A 17,276-nucleotide genomic window follows, 5' to 3' on the forward strand; every position below is an offset into this window, starting at 1 on the left:
AAACATATAAAAGGAACGGACAATGTGATTGCTGACTGTCTGTCAAGGTGTTAAAACTTAAAGTTCTCTGTATTAGCAGAATAGCTGATGACTACCTGTATATTAGTGTGTATCTAATAATGTGCATTCATGCTCATAATTTTTACCCCGGTAAAAATCCTTTTAAGGGTGGGGGTATCATGTGTGATGCCAAGCAGAGGTACCGGACCGATGATGCTATTGAGAGAGATAAGAAAGACAATGGAGAAACATTCAAAATGCTAATAAGAGAAAAGAGAGGGATTAACGGGAAAGAAACACAATTCAGATATTGACAGACCGGTTGCTTTGAACCTGAACTGTTTGAAGTTTGATGGACAGGTGATACCCCAGCAGGGGGATAAAAGGAGCAGGTTTGCTAAGGCACGGGACACACCACGAGACCCTGGAAAGAGCAGTGTGCCCCCACAAGTTGGGAGGAGTTTGGAGGACCGGTTCGCGGGAACCGACCAGAGGCTCACAGGGTGTAGAGGTACGATCGGTGGGAACCTGGGATGTGTGTCCACCTTTGCCTGGGTGCTGGGTTCACCGCAGAAGAACGATCGTATCCGGAACGGAGGGGTCACAGTCGGTGACCACAGCGGGATTAGAAGACATCAAAAGGTCTGCCTGAAACCAACTGTGAAGACATCAAAAGGTCTGCCTGAAACCAAACTGCATCTCTCTCTCTCTCTCGCCAACGGTACAACAATGATTACTGCGAACTGCACTAAACTGAACTGAACTCTGCTTCACTTAAGACTGATCATTTTACCCCTAGACTGCGATAGAGCCTGGTTGATTCCTATTACCCTAGTTCTGTGTGTATTATCATTGCTAACCTGTTACATGTATATCCTTACGATTAGTGTACTGTATTACTTATTTCTTTAATAACATTTTATTAGTTCCTAGTAATCCAGACCCCAACGAGCATTCCATTTCTGCTGGTTTGGCAACCCAGTTACGGGGTACGTAACACCCCTCACCTAACTCTTCAGGTTCAAACACTACTAGGGATACTTCTGGTTTAGCTGGCGAGGCCTCCCCCGACCTATCATTCGTGCCCACTGGCAACTCTGACCCCTTGGTCCCGTGGCCAAGCCCCACTTCATCCCTTGCAGGGTCCCACTGGAACCCAGCCTGTCCACAGATAGCCCCCCACTCCCACTTCACCTGACTCAGCGGGAGAAGGGCTGGAAGTCTCTTTCTCAATCAATAGGGAGTTAGCAAAAGGCAGCATATACCACACATCTTGGTAACCTCTCCTGCTATGGGCCCTGCAGTCGCCCTGCATTTCCGCAGAGTCCTCCTACTAGGTGTAGGCTCCAAGTCGGGCTCTGGGTCTACCTGCACCTGTTGTCCCAGGACAGCAGATGGTTCCGATGGAGAATCTTGGCAGCTCCATTCGCATCCTCTGGTTTCACATGGAAAGCTGGTAGGTTTGGCATCTGACTCTCCACCACATAGGGCTTAGCTGCCCAACAATCTGCCAACTTATGTTTCCCAGGTAGCCCCAAATTCCTTATGAGGACCTGGTATCCTGGCAGGAGTTGGGAGAACCTCACCTTTTGATCGTACCCCCCTTATTTCCTTGATTGTGCTTGGCAGCCGTGACCCCAGGCAATTCATAAGCCCTTTTCAGCTCTCTCCTCATGTCAGACACATACTTCAGATAAGTCTTTGGTGGTAAGTTGCCCTCGTCAGTCCCAAAACAAAGGTCAATGGGCAACCTTGCCTCGTGCCCAAACATCAGATAGTATGGCGAGTACCCGGTAGCTTCATTTTGGGTCCAGTTGTAACTGTGGACCAAATGTCCAATATGTTGACTCCACCTGCTCTTCTTGCTGATCTCCAAGGTCTCGAGCATGTTTAGCAAGGTCCAGTTAAACCTACGGGTGACAGGGCATGGTTTTCGACTACTCGACCTCAAGCATGCCCAGTAACTCATGGATGAGCCTACTCCTAAAATCCCGTCCCTGATCACTATGTATCTGCCGGGGAGGCCATAATAAATGAAATACTTCTCCCATAACACTTAGGACACTCTCTGGGCCTTGGTAGGAAAATCCTGTGCATATCTGGTGTAGTGGTTTCGACCACTGACCAAATGATACTGATGCCCGGGTTGTCTCGCTGAGCAGCTGCCACTTCCCCAGAACTCAATTCCGGCAGCTGATTTGTCTTCAGAGCAGTCAGGTTACAGTAAACTTGGGGAATGGTGTCATCAGAAGCTCCCAACTGATCCACCACTCGATCTTGTCCCTTCTATCCTCTGCTTTCACGGTGATGGCAAACTGACACATGGCCTTCACCCCTGGGGCAGGAATGCTCTCCCACTCCTCGTCCCTCTCCAGTCCCTCGTGCACCCGTCAGGACAAAGCATCCACATCAATGTTCCTGCTCCCCGGCCAGTACTTCAGGCTGAAGTCATAGGCCGACAACGCTGCCAACCACCGATGGCCTGTGGCATCCAGTTTCGCCGAGGTCAGGATATAAGTTAGGGGGTTATTGTCCGTTCTCACCTTAAACTTGGCCCCGTAGAGGTAGTCACTCAGCTTATCCACCAACACTCATTTCAACGCCAGGACTTCCAACTTGTGCGTGGGATTGTTTTTCTCAGAGGGCAACAGACTCCGGCTGAAAAACGCAACGGGTCTCAACCCGGTGTCCTGACCCAGATACAGGATGCCCCCCTAAACACTCTCGGCTGGCATCCGTGTGCAGTACATATGGTAATCGGGGGTCCGCAAAAGCCAGCACCGGCGCCTGGGTCAGCAGCTCCTTCAGCAACTGAAAGGCCTCCTCACATTTTACATCCCACCTCAGTCCAAAGGGCTCTGACGGGCTAAGATACTCTCCACTCTCCTGTCCCTTTCCCCCCCTCCCTTTCTTCCTCAATGTAGGGTAACCACACAGAAGCTGATTCAAAGGATGATTCACTTTCACGTAGCCTTTCATGAACCTCCGATAGTAACCACAGAACCCGAGGAACAAGCGCAGAGTGCTCACAATCTGGGGCCTTGGCCAGGTGGAAACCACCTCAATCTTAGCTGGGTCTGTAACTACCCCATCCGTGAGACTATGTGCCCAACATAGTTAACAGACGTTTGGCAGAACTGGCACTTGTCCAGGGGAAGTTTTAAACCTTCAGCTTTCAGGCAGCCCAGCACCTTCAGCAGCCTCGCTTCATGTTCTTCCAAGGTGGATCCAAGTACCGTGAGGTCATCCAGATACACCAATACCTCAAGCAAGTTCATATCCCCCACCGTCTTCTCCATGACCCGCTGGAAGGTTGCAGGAGCTCCCGAGATGCCCCGGGGCATCCTTTCAAACTGGAAAAATCCCAGGGGACATATAAATGCCGTTTTCTCTTTGTCAGCCTCACTCATGGGGATCTGGTAATATCCACTTCTCAAGTCCAGCACACTGAACCTCTTCACACCACTCAGGCACCAGTGCGTCTTCAATCCTCGGGACCGTATACTGGTCAGGGATGGTGTGCCTGTTCAGAGTCCTTTAGTCCACACATATCAGTACCTTCCCATTCTTCTTTCAGGCCACTACTACAGGGAATGCACAGGGACTTCGGGACTCGGTGATGATCCCAGCTTCCTTCAACTTACACAAACGCTGCCAAACGTCCTCCACCTCTGAAGGGGCCAGTCGCTGCAACTGCTCTCTAAACTGGGTATCCTTGGTCACCAAGAGAGTGTGACACGTGCTCTTGGAATAACCTACATCAAACTTGTCAGTGGAAAAGACACCTTCCAGCTTCAACATCTTCTCTACCAACCTCCTCTTCCAACCTGCAGGAACCAGAGAGTCCCCGAAGTTAAATGACTCAGTGGTCAACCTTCCCCCCTTTTCCAATAGTTTCTCCCCGGCGCGTCTCACAGGACACTAGACATCACCGCCACTGGGAACAAATGAGCCAGAAGCATCCCTCGCTTGAGGATGACCTCCCTCTTCATAGTGTTCCTGACAATCACTGTCATCCTGCTCACCTGTACAACTGAGGGCTTCTGCAATTCGGGCCTCACCAGTACCCCAGTAGGAAATCCCAACTCCCCCTCATGGTCTTCCGGAGCGTCAACTAAGAGGGCCTTGCCCTCAGGCACTCCGGGAAATATGGGGATCCCCATCACTATCACTACTTCCCCAGGCTGTGCCACCATTGGCTTCAACTGGGTGAACTACACAGTCCCTCCTTTAAATTTGGTATCTGGCCCAATGCTGCCACGGACTTCCTCAAAAGCAGCTCAAAACCCTGGGTGCACGGACAATGTTCCCAGAAATCTCTCACCAGCCTGTTCCTTGCAGCCCCCATGAGCCTCCTCACAAGAGGGGTGTTGGTCCCCACCAGAATTGAAACGCTGCCCTTCTCAACAGGGTCCGGACAAACCAGCACTAATGTATCAAGAACCTCAGACACTCCCACATCGGCCTCCGAGAGCTCCCATTTCACTGACAAATAATCATTGTATGGATAATCACCAGCACTAAGCCCCCAGATCTCCAGTGCCCTGAATGGGGTCAATGGTAAATGCTTCAGATACCGGGTGTAAAACGAACCGTACAACAATGTGACCTGAGACCCAGTGTCGAGTATGGCTTTAGCAGAAATACCCTCTGTTTGTAGAGACACACTGGAGCATGGACCCACTGAGCCTTCAGGAATTGGGCCTTTTGCTTTTGGGGGTTTCCTGGTACATTGCTGGGAACGTGTTCCCTCACCAGGTCTCCTCTAAGCTTTACAAACGACTCTCCCTGCTGAGGTACCCGGGACCTCACTCTCCTTCTGGCGTGACACCTGCTGCCAGCAGCCCTCCGCATTGTTCGTCTCCTTGGGGAATCCGCCCTCACATCAGCTCCATCATATGGGGGGGGGTCAAACCCGCTGATAAAAGCCGACGTGTTTCCGTTCTCAACTCTGCTGCAATCTCCTCTACCGCTCCCCAGGGTAGGCTATCTGTGGTCACTTCACCGCAGGGGACCACTACCGAGGACTGAACCCTGCTGATGGAGTCCTCCCGCACCTCCACCTCGTTCTCCTCTTCGTGTACCTCTCTGATCAGCTCAACAAAAGATGGGGGGGTGGGGGGCGCGTCTTACTAGACTGTTGGCGACCCCACGCAATCCGGTCATGGGACTGGGTGCTCCTGACTATCTGGTCCATTCTTAACTGATCCACCTCAGCCGTCTGACTGACCGCTCTGCACTGCAAGCGATTTAGCTGCCTCTCTAGCTGAAAAATAAAAGCAGAAAGCTTCTCCCCCTTCTCCTGACGCATATTCTGAAACCCCACCATGAGCTCCATTGGGCTTCCAGTCGGACCAAACGCATTGTCCAGTGCTTGCAGATAATTGACAGCTGTTGCTATGGGATACCTCAACCTGACGGCTCTTACAACGTCAGCAGCCCGCCCACTCAAACTCTCAACCAATCCCTGTTGCCTTACATCTTCAGAGCACTGCCACTCATCTAGCAACTGAGCTCCACCCTAGCTTCATACTCCTCTTCCCCTTTAGGGGTGGGTGTTATTCCAGAGAATAAGCGGAGCCTACCATAGCTGGGACTTTGAACCAGGGCATTTTTCCATTTATTTGCCAAAGAGGTAAGGACGGATACTAACTCAGAATTCTCACTCTTCACTGGGGGACGGGGACTAATTAGATATTCCAAATCTGACCACTCCTTCCCCTCACTCCTCAGAAACGATAGAAGCCTGTCTTTGAAATCTCTGCCCCCAGCTACCACTACGTCAGCGCCCACCATTTTATCAAACCTCCGCCCACAATTGCAACTTTAACAGTACTTAACAGGCGAATTAACAATTTATCCAGAGTACGAATATCTACCCCACAGGTTCAATGTTCAGGGTAATCACACAGCATCCAACAAAATCAATCCTGGACCAGCCCCCACAATTGTAACTCTCAGTTCGGCTAGCGGCTTAATCTAGGAGACGATAGCCCTCAACCCAGCCAAACTTAAGAAGTCTTATTTGTGTGGAGGCTGCGCGATGTGTCCCCTGTTACAAATCAATACCACAAAATAACAAACAGTACACAATATGCAATTAAACGATTGAGCATTATAATTCTTAATTTGACTATATGGTTAGTAAAGTAACAAAAAAAAGGGCCCATTCTCATAAAACAGTCTAATGTGCAATGTTGGAGCTCACTGATAAAGCAGTTCGTCCACCATCGACCTCCTCCGAGCGTCACTGACCTTCAGACTCTCGCTCCAAGTCCACTCCATCTGTTGGTCTACCAACTTCTCTTCATTCGCGTCTTCTCTCCTCATCTCTCCTCAGTAAAAGACCGCGAAATCCCTGCTCCCAGACCCACTAGAACGAACGACATCCCTCTCATTGGAAAGCTCCCCCCTTTCCAAAGCCCCGTTATCTCTGGTCATAACCCAGACATTGCTGCTACAGAGAAACCATTACATTAGCAGTGAAACCTTACAGCGCGTTACACAAATATTAAGCGAGCTTATAATGTTGTTATGTTTTGTTATTTTTATTTTAATTAAAAACACAGGTCAAGCATTTTTAGTTCCACTGATGTTTGCTAAATTGATTAGTGTAATGTCTAATTTTTAGTTGAGCTCATTTGCAGTTAAGAATCAATATCACATCATCTGACAGTCTAAGGTAGATTTTCATCCTCAGTGTAATTTGTAATGGCAAACATCTGCTTCCTATTACAGAACTCCACCTATTTCCATTTAATAACTTTTAACAAAATAAAAATCATGAAGGTTTCAAAGGAATGCAGTCTGCCTTGCCACATCACAATCCAGACAGTGAAAACACAACCCTGCATATTTTAAATAAAATATGCTTTCTAAGAGCTAAGAGAGTTCACAAAGCTTCATCATTTCTGGAATATTAGACAGTAACTTATTTTATTTCACTAAATGCATATTTGCAGAGGCAAACTGCAGCTTCGTATTTACCATATAACCATAATTGCTGAGTTCAATGTTGTTGGATGACAGCAGTGACTGATGAGAGGAAAATGCATGGAACAGTTATTGTCTGTATCTCACAATGGCTATAAATGGGATTAGCAGAAAAGCCACAGTGACGATGACTGGCTACACCCTGCATATTTTGCAGCCGCCTGTACATAGTTCTCAGGCTTTTCTTAATCTAATCTTTCCATGTACAAATTTCACAATGATGGTTAAAACAAAATGATGGTAAAGAAATCTTTGACAGGCAGCTCAGCCTGGAAGAGATCATCAGACTAGATTCTGCACAGTTGCTGGAAGTTGCTGTGAGCATATTTTCTACTGTGCATTGGAGTATATTCCTAAAACCACTACCAGCTGTTAGCAAGCTTATTGAGCTCACATAATCATTTTGTAAACCTTGAATTTGTTGGCAATTACACACATAATGGATGACAATTAGATGCATAACCACCAACACCTCCCTGCAAAATCCATCCTGTTGATTTTGTTTGCGACTCCAAGCTTGGCAGATTTAGGCTTTGGAATATTCATGATGGCATTAGGGTCTGTGATGGAGTGTACAGGCAGATCAAAAGGAAACGCTTTTGCACCCACAGGATGGTCTGTTGGTTGGTTCCCTAGCAGTCACTTCACTATTTCATATCCACCACCCCCATATATTCAAAATGAAGTACCGTGTACTAAATGTCGGCTGAAAAACAGGAAACTTGATTAAGATGCTTTTGGTGGATTAAAATATCCAGTTCTGACCAATAAATTTAATGATTCATTATTTGAGTAGTGAAAATGGGAAATATAAGCATGTTAATTAAGCAGTCTCAATTTCTGGTGAGTCAGAAATTCTTTGTTAGAGTCATAGAGTCACACAACACATAAAAAGGCCATTCAACCCACTCAGTCTATACTAACCACCAGGCACCCATTAACACAAATCCCATTTTATACCCCCTACATACCCAACAGTTTTGCCCAGATTCTAGTACTCACCTACTTACAGGAGCAATTTACAGTGGAAAATGAACCAAACAACCAACATGTCTTGGAATCTGGGGGTGGGGTGGGGGAGAAGCAGAGCAGCTGAGAATGGTCATACAAGAAAATGTATGAATTCCACACAGACCATCAGAACCCTAGATTGAACCTGGGTCACTGGAATGAGAAGCAGCAGCTCTGCCACAGTAACCTAATCGCTCAAGTACTATGATTCAGTTCACATTCACACTACCAATTTTCCACTGGGAAAAGGGCTATGCAAAGCATATTGTTGAGTATGAGCTTACTCTGAATAAGTCAATTCTGTAGCTGGCTTTTAAATGCCATTTCTACCATTGAGCGTAGAATGAACCATTGTTCCTGAAAATAAAAATTACAAGAAAGGACATAAACAGTCACTACTTTAACCATAAGCAGCTGCCGTTAGATTTCACAATTTACCCCGGTGAAACGTGTTGAAGTGATGGTGATATGAAGGGTAAGCTCATGGGTTGACTTGTTCCAATCATTCCAGGAAGAAAGGTAGGATGACGTACCTGAGTTTCCTTAGCTTAGTCCCAGAAGTAATAAAATTAAACAAAATAGGGTTCATCTGAAAGTTCAAAGTTCAGTAATGGTGCCAAACGTGGAACAGTCTAAAAGTACGCAAGTTAAGATTTACAGGATGCAAACACACATATTCTCAACAAAACTAGAGGCCGCTTGGCTCATTGTGCAACCTATTCTCTCTCATTCATCTCCCTCGACCTTCCTGGCACCAGTGTGCACTGGGATAAATACACAGTGAACCTACCAGCATATGTTAGGATGTGGAAGGGAACGGTGGGGTAACCCACACAGTCACCGAGAGAGGACACAGATACCACACAGACAGCCGCTGAGGTTGTGAGGCGGTATCAGTGTGCTATCCAGTTGACTACTAAGTAATTACCTGATGAACTTTCAGGTCTAGATTTGAAATTCTGCATCCCTCTCCTCCCACCCCATCAATTACTCACAGCAGTTCAAAGTTATTCAAACTCTGGATAACTTCTGTATGATAATTAAAATGAAACATGTAAAATGTAATACCTCTCTTTTGTCTGTTATTGAAGCTGGAGTTCTCTTGTTGCTTGTTTAGTTCTGAACTAGATGTTTCACCCTTGTTGTCTTGTTGCTGTAAAGATGATTTCTTCATGTATCTGTGAGAAAGAAGTATGTAACTTACTGAAAGCTGAATATTGTAATGACTGTAATTAGGTTTAAATCTGGTCATTACAACTGAATTTGCAAGCTCATCTGGTATCTGTTCTCCATTCTCTGGCCCTGTCATCCTGATATTTAGGAATCTGACCCCGCTGGGCCAACTCACCCATTCACTAGGAGAGGCTGCTTACATGATGAGGCTGAGATTCACAGGCACTAACCTGGTCAATTGCATTCGGTGCTTGCAATATGGCCTTCTCTACACTGGCAAGACCAAGACCAGGTGACTGTCTTGCAGTGCACCTACACACTGCAACGACCACCTTGAGCTGCTGGCTGAACGTCACTTCAACAACCCCCCACCTTCCTACCCCCAGACCAATCTGTTTGTCTACAGCCTCATCCACTGCTATGGTGAGGTTAAACACAACTGAGAAGAACAACAATGCATATTCCACTTCTGCCATCTGCAACACAATGGTATGAGCACCTGACACTTCTAGGCCCTTGTTTTTACATTTACCCCTACCTACCTTCTCCCATCTAAACTACATTTTTCACTTACCTATTTCCACCTATCAGCCTTTGTCCCAACATTTCACCTCCTCCCCCCACCCCTCCACCTAGCCCCATCTGCATATTACCCCCCCTTCACCCCCACCCCTATCTGGTTTCACCCATCACCTAAAAAGACCCTACCCCTTCTATATAATGGCCAACTTTCTAATAGACTGTCAGTTCCTATGCAGGAGCTTGACCCAAAATGCCAACCAGCCCACAGCTGTTGTTTGATCTGCAAGATTCCTCCAGCAGTTTGTTATTTGATGCAGGTTCCAGCATCTGCAGTCACTTGTCTCTCTGCTTACATATAGATTTTCACCTGACTCCTACTGCAGTTCACTGTTTTATAGCAGGGGTCCTCAACCTTTTTTGCACCACGGACTGATTTAATATTGACAATGTTCTTGCGGACTGGCCGACGGGGGTTGGGGGGGGGGATTCAACTTCAACAGTGCATGACAGGGAATGAGGAAAGGTGCAGCTGACTCATATCGTTTCATATCGCCAAATCATATCGTTTCCTAGCGGCCCGGTAGCACATGCTTTGCGGCCCGGTGGTTGGGGACCGCTGTATTAGAGGATACTTGGTAATTTGAGTGTTGGCTTCAGTAAATTGCATCTCACCACTCACTCCAAAACGTCTATAATTCTGTTTGGAATATAGCATCCTCAAAAATTTTGCTAGGAATTATAATATTCCTCAAGGCACAGAATGCAGATTTACATCCGACATTTCATGGGTTCAAAATACATGGTTATTTTCAAGTGGAAAAGATTAGAGAACTCAAGGATAAATGAGAACCACATCTCTGTTCAAATAAATAAGGTTGGTCTTATATTTAAAACAGAAATGAGGAGGGATTTCTTTAGCCAGAGGGGAGTGAATTTGTGGAATTCATTGCCACAGACGACTGTGGCAATGAATTAAAAATACCCAAGAGATTGGGTACTTTTAAAGCAGAGGTTGATAGAATTCTTGATTAGTCAGCACATCAAGGATTACAGGGAGAAGGTCGAAAAATACATTTAAGGGGGAATAGTAAATCAGCCATGATGGAATGGTGGGGAATAGGCCCCCAAATCCCAAGAACTTTCTACAGGGGCACAATTGAGGGCATCCTGACTGGCTGCATCACTGTCTGGTATGGGAACTGTACCTCCCTCAATCGCAGGACTCTGCAGAGAATGTTGCGGATGGCCCAGCGCATCTGTAGTTGTGAACTTCTCATGATTCAAGGCACTTACAAAGACAAGTGTGAAAAAAAGGGCCCCAAGGATCACTGGGGACCCGAGTCACCCCAATCACAAACTGTTCTAGCTGCTACCATCTGGGAAACAGTACCACAGCATAAAAGCCAGGATCAACAGGCTCTGGGACAGCTTCTTCCACCAGGCCATCAGACTGATGAATTCACACTAATTTGAGTGTATTTCTATGTTATATTGACTGTTGTATTTATTATAAATTACTATGATTGCACATTGCATATTTAGATGGAGACGTAACACAAAGATTTCTACTCCTCATGTATGTGAAGGGTGTAAGAAATAAAGTCAATTCAATTCAAAGATCCAGGAACAGCTTCTTCTCCTCTGCCATCTGATTTCTGAATGGACATTGAACCCATGAACACTACCTCACTACTTTTTAAAATTCCTGTTCTTGCACTACTTAATTTAACTATTTAATCTGTACATTTACTGTAATTTGTTATTTTCCTATTATGTATAGCATTGTACTGCTGTCAGAGACCACAAAAATCGCGACATATGCCTGTGATATAAAACCTGATTCTGATTTGAAAACAATTTAAGGTCAAGAGCAATACATAATATACAAATAGTTTGCATCTTTCATCGAGTAGAGGTACAGGAAACCATCCACTTAATTGGATGAACAATATACTTTGGATCAGTAGGTAAAGCAGCATCTGTAGTGGATATTCATCATGTCTCTGCATCAGTAAGTCCTGAGGTAGAGTCCCCACATGAAATGTTGACCATTCCTTTGCCTTCACAGGTGCTGCTTTGCCCATGGAATTCCTCCAGCATTTTGATTTTACTCCAGGTTCCAGCACCTGCAGTGACTTGTGTGTATATATTCATTGGATGTTTAGCTTAGTGAGAAGATTAAATGAATTGCACCATGATAAAAAGGAAGGAACAGAAAGAGGTGTACAACAAAGTAAGAAGCCGCCCACAATAGAGACAGCGAGCTTCCAGTTGCCTCTCATTTTAATCTGTTATGACATTATCTTTGACGCTGGTTTCATATGTTGTTTCAACTAAACTTCACACAAGCTTGAGGAGCAGGACTTCATCTCTGGTGTGTCACATAACCACTTCAGGCTCAACACCTCAGTTTCAGGTAATAAGCCAGTTTATTGCTTTCACTTCTAGTTCTTTTGTCCTCTATTCTTCTGGTACTTCAAATACCTTGCATGTCCACCAACTTGCAGCTCCTTGAAACACATTTAAGAACATAGAACATGGAATAGTACAGCACAGTACAGGCCCTTCGGCCCACAATGTTGTGCCGACCCTCAAACCCTGCCTCCCATATAAGCCTCCACCTTAAATTCCTCCATATACCTGTCTAGTACTCTCTTAAACTTCACTAGTGTATCTGCCTCCACCACTGACTCAGGCAGTGCATTCCACACACCAACCACTCTCTGAGTAAAAAACCTTCCTCTAATATCCCCCTTGAACTTCCCACCCCTTACCTTAAAGCCATGTCCTCTTGTATTGAGCAGTGGTGCCCTGGGGAAGTGGCGCTGGCTATCCACGCTATCTATTCCTCTTATTATCTTGTACACCTCTATCATGTCTCCTCTCATCCTCCTTCTCTCCAAAGAGTAAAGCCCTAGCTCCCTTAATCTCTGATCATAATGCATACTTTCTAAACCAGGCAGCATCCTGGTAAATCTCCTCTGTACCCTTTCCAATGCTTCCACGTTCTTCCTATAGTGATGCCTATTTGTTCTGAACTATCCCTCTCACCCTCCTTCAGCAATTCTTCATTCAATCTCTCCGTCTCTACCATTTGCAGACCATTCCTTCAGTTCTGTGCCCTCCTGCCCTTTCTCCCTTTAATTTAAACCTGCTTCTTTTCTAGTCTTTCTCAGTTTATAGGTTTTCAACACATGCCAGTTATCTCTTTAATTATAACAGAACACAGACATTCCACGAAAGCTACTGCAGTGGACCTAGAACCATAGTTATTTCTGCACCACTCCTTGGAAATCTCAACCATCCAGTGATCCAGCAATCATGTAGCTTTTCCTTTTTTTTTGAACTAACAAATCAACTGTCAGTACCTCCAGTTGAACTGTCTTTTTGTGTGTTTCCCCCAGCTGTCAGTCTGTGGTTTTGTATTGCCATGTGCTCCTGTCCCTGCTCCTGCTCTACTCCAGCCCCTGTATAACTGAGTAATCCGTCTCTCATCTGCTCTCATTATTATCTGTTTTGCTACCACCTGTGTCTCATTGTGCTCCACCTATCATCTGCCTCTCTGTTTACTGCTCAGCATATTTCAGTCCTGTGTTTTCACCTGTTTGTTGTCAGATTGTGCCAGTGAATTTTCCTGAGCCGTTCCAGCATTTGTATCTGTACTCTCTCTGCCTGTTTCCTGATTCTGGTTTTTGGATTTCTCTGGATGTTTTGATCTCTGCCTGAACTTTGACACTGACTTTGTTTGCACCTTGGGATTTGTTACTCAATTAATATCTGTGTGCACGGTACTGGGTCTGCGATTGAATCTTATTACTCAGTAATACAGGGGCCGGAGTAGAGCAGGAGCAGGGACAGGAGCACATGGCAATACAAAACCACAGACTGACAGCTAGGGGGAAACACACAAAAAGACAGTTCAACTGGAGGTACTGACATCAACACAACATTAATTAATCTCAGTAAGGTCATTGAATGAATTTTGTGATCTGAGTGGGCAAAAAAAAAATGTCTGTCAATCAATCTCATCCTTTAGCTCTGAGACACAGTTTAGGTTTTATTTTGCATTCCTGAAAAAGTACGGAGTTTAGTTTTATATTCATTTTAGCCTCAAATAATTGTTTTGAAATATAGAATATTAAATTTAATGAAGAAAATATGAGCAGCAGACTCACATTCTTGCATGTAATTGCTCTCAGGAAGCAGTGGGTGAGAATCTGAGGTAAGATCTACTTGTGTTTGCTGTTGACGTTCATCCAATAAAGAATTGGACATTTGGCAATAAAAATAAATGAACATGATGTTTCCAAAAAGTACTTTTGTTGCTCAATTTCAAAATCAGATCAGTTTCTTGTTCAATAGGGTACCATTTTAAAGCCTACTGGACATGATTTTGGGGGCAATATATTGGAAAGGATTCAGATTAATGAAGAGAGTACTACAGCTCAAATTACTGTTGACACAAAGATAGATGGGCGAGCATGATGGGGAAGACACAAAATCCTGCAATGGGTCACATAGAGATTATATGAATGTGTTTGAAATTGTAAACGGAGCATGATGTGGGAAAATGGGAGGCATCAACCTTGAAATAAAGAAAAACTAAAAATGGAATGAGACCTCAAGTGGAGTGGAGTAGGGTAGGGGGAGGCACTAATATATAAAGCACAAAAAAATTCTGCAGGAACAACAAGTAATCGACTTGTTGAATTTTACTCAAAGGACATGCATTATAAAAGTAGGAATGTTTTGGTCCAATTTGTCAGGGCTCCAGCAAGGTCACATTCAGTTGAGGTGCAGCATTTAGTTCTGATTGTCTCCAAATTTGTGGAAGGATGTACTTGCATTGAAGACAGGTACAGAGAAGACTTACTGGTTTGAAAAAAGATTTGATGAAAGGTTGGACAGGCTGGCCCTATCCTCACTGGAGTTTTGAAATAAAGGCGAGAGAGATGAGAAGGAACTCCTTTCAGAGGATCATGAATCTTTGTATTACTTACTCTAAGGAGCACTGCAGGTGGAGTCATTGAATGTGTTCATAGACTTTGACAGACATTTAAAGTCTAAGGGGTATGAGGAGAAAGTAAGAAAGTTACGTTGAAATCGTGATTGGATCATGCATGATCTTAGTAAGCGGTGAATACAATTCAAAGGACTGATTGATCTACATCTGTTTTATATCATCTGATATTCTTATGCAATATCAGTGATTAGGCGGATGTCAATCAGCTTTCAGCTTGTAATTAGGTGGAAATGTTTCTTCAGCTTTATTTTATTGTTCCTTTTGGTTCAAATTCAGAGATCAAAGTTCTCTGGTGCTTTGTTTTATAATTTAGCATGCACATGGCGACACCCAGAGAGCCAAGAGTGTTTTCGAACATTACACGAATAGAACAGGAATAAGTTCTACTTTGACTGATATGACTTCAGCAGGAAGTACAGAAGGTCTGCTTTCCATCAGAACTAGGTTATGCAGTATGCTTAACGTAACCTTGTCTATCCCTAAAGAGATCATAAACTAATCCTCATGATAAGTAGTATTTAGTACAAGATTCTTTTGTAACAGAACATAGAAAAATACATCACAGTACAGGCCCTTCAGCCCACACAGTTGTACTGACCATTTAACCTACTCTTAGATCAATCTAACCCTTCCCTCTATTTTTCTTCCAGTTATGTCATCTTCAGGATACTACAAAATCTTTGAAAGTTCTATTTTAGTGTAGTCATAGAAACAGACTCTTTGGCCCATCTAGTCCATACCAAGCCATTCAAACTACCCAGTTCTATCGACCTGCATCCGGACCAAACCCATCCATACCCTTACTATCCATGTACTGCATTTGGTCTCAGAATGGGACCTCTTCTATACCGGAAAACAAAATGCACTTTTGCAGTCACTTTGCAGCACATCTCTGTTCAGTAATTGTGTATTGAGCTTCTTAGCGCCTAATACTCTAATTCTCCATCCAGTCCCCTCTTTGAGTTTTCCATCTTTGGCAATTTATAATCTTCCAGAGTTCAGAATGGTTTTGAAAATGTGCATCTCAATTTCCAAAATAGACATGAGATAACATTCACGACTTAACTTTTAAATCACCAAGTAACCAGCCTTTCAAATGTGTATTAGAACTGGTTAATTCTGATGAAATTTCATCAATCTGTAAAATTAGCAACAAACAATCTGCAGGAGAAACTCAGCAGGTCAAGTAACATCTGTAGGACAAAAGGAATTGTCAATGTTTTGGGTCAAAACCCTGCAACAGGACCAGGGTTTCTGTTCTGTTGTGTAACTCCAAACATAAAACTAATTGAAAGAAAATCAGAGCCAGGATTAACATGTACTAGTGTCGCTTTACCTTTTAGCGAGCCATGCCCTTATGATACAGCAGCATTATGATGTATGCCATTCATGTACTTTTACATATAACACACTATAAATTATGTAAACAAAGAATGCATAATCAATCTATTTACAATATTACTCCGATATTACTGAAATATTAAATACACATCACTCCTTTCTGCTTAGTTACAAACTCCAACTCAATACGGAATACATCTCAAATTACATAGTGCCTATAAAAAGTATTCACCGCCCCCCCCCACAGAAGTTTTAAAACAACTACTAGATAGACATGCACAGCATAGTAAATTTTAAGTTGTCCCATTCAGGCCTGAAGATTTAATTGCTGAAAAGAATTTCTTACTCTTGTGGAATAACGTCTTTCCTAACGGGGCGGGGGAGGTCACTCTGCTTGGTGGGTGAGACTTGTGGCTGTGAAACAATCTCACGTCTGGAGCCTCTTCCATGGTGGTTGTAGGAGTTAACTCTGGGTCTGCAGGAAGTGGTTCTGGTAGCTCTGAACATCTTTCTCTGGATGTCTCGGCATCCCCTACAGTGTTTGGCAATCTGTTCGATCTGATCTATCCCAGGCCACCAGACAAAGCTCCGAGCCAATGCTTTCATTTTGACCATGCCTAGATAACTGGCATGTAGCTTCTCCAACAGGTTAGCCCTCAGCTTGGCTGGTACAACAACTGTCCGTCCGCACACGAGGCAACCCCTGTCAGGGGCAAGTTCATCCTGGTGCTGGTAAAAATGGGGAAACTGAGATTTCTGCTGCACATTCCAGCCATTTTGTGATACCATGTAGACCTGAGACAACATGAGGTCTTTTCTGCTTTCCCTTTGGGTCATCTCTGCCATAATAGGGAGACTTTCAATTTGCACTATGGAGAATACATCTAGAGGAGTGTCCTCTTTTGTTAATTTTTCAGATATGTCCTTTTTCAAGGGTAAACAGGACAATCCATCAGCGTATCCATGATTAGTTGTCCTCTTGAATTCGATCTTGTAGTGGTGTCCTCCAAGAAACAGAGCCCATCTCTGGGTTTGCACTGCTGTTAATGGAACCCCTTCTGTGGAGTAAAGATGGACACTAGTGCTTGATGATCAGTAATAAGGATAAACTCTCTCCTGTACAAGTACTGGTGTAAATGTTTTACACCCCAAACCAGACTCAAAGCTCTGTCAATATGTGCAGTGCATAATTTTTTTTCCTCTGCAACGGTAA

General features: G+C 44.4%; 1 protein-coding gene across 4 annotated transcripts in view; it reads right to left on the reverse strand.

Annotated features, from left to right (window-relative positions):
* The window catches only part of mcf2l2 (MCF.2 cell line derived transforming sequence-like 2), a 407,668-nt gene that overhangs the window by 52,917 nt on the left and 337,475 nt on the right, over positions 1-17,276 (reverse strand). For all 4 annotated transcript variants that reach the window (XM_072255231.1, XM_072255233.1, XM_072255232.1 and 1 more), the window contains one exon: positions 9,073-9,182. In XM_072255231.1, coding sequence (XP_072111332.1) covers positions 9,073-9,182 — 110 coding nt within the window. The remainder of the gene's footprint in view (positions 1-9,072; positions 9,183-17,276) is intronic.

Source organism: Mobula birostris, chromosome 4 (assembly GCF_030028105.1).
Source record: "Mobula birostris isolate sMobBir1 chromosome 4, sMobBir1.hap1, whole genome shotgun sequence".
Classification (NCBI taxonomy): Eukaryota; Metazoa; Chordata; class Chondrichthyes; order Myliobatiformes; family Myliobatidae; genus Mobula; species Mobula birostris.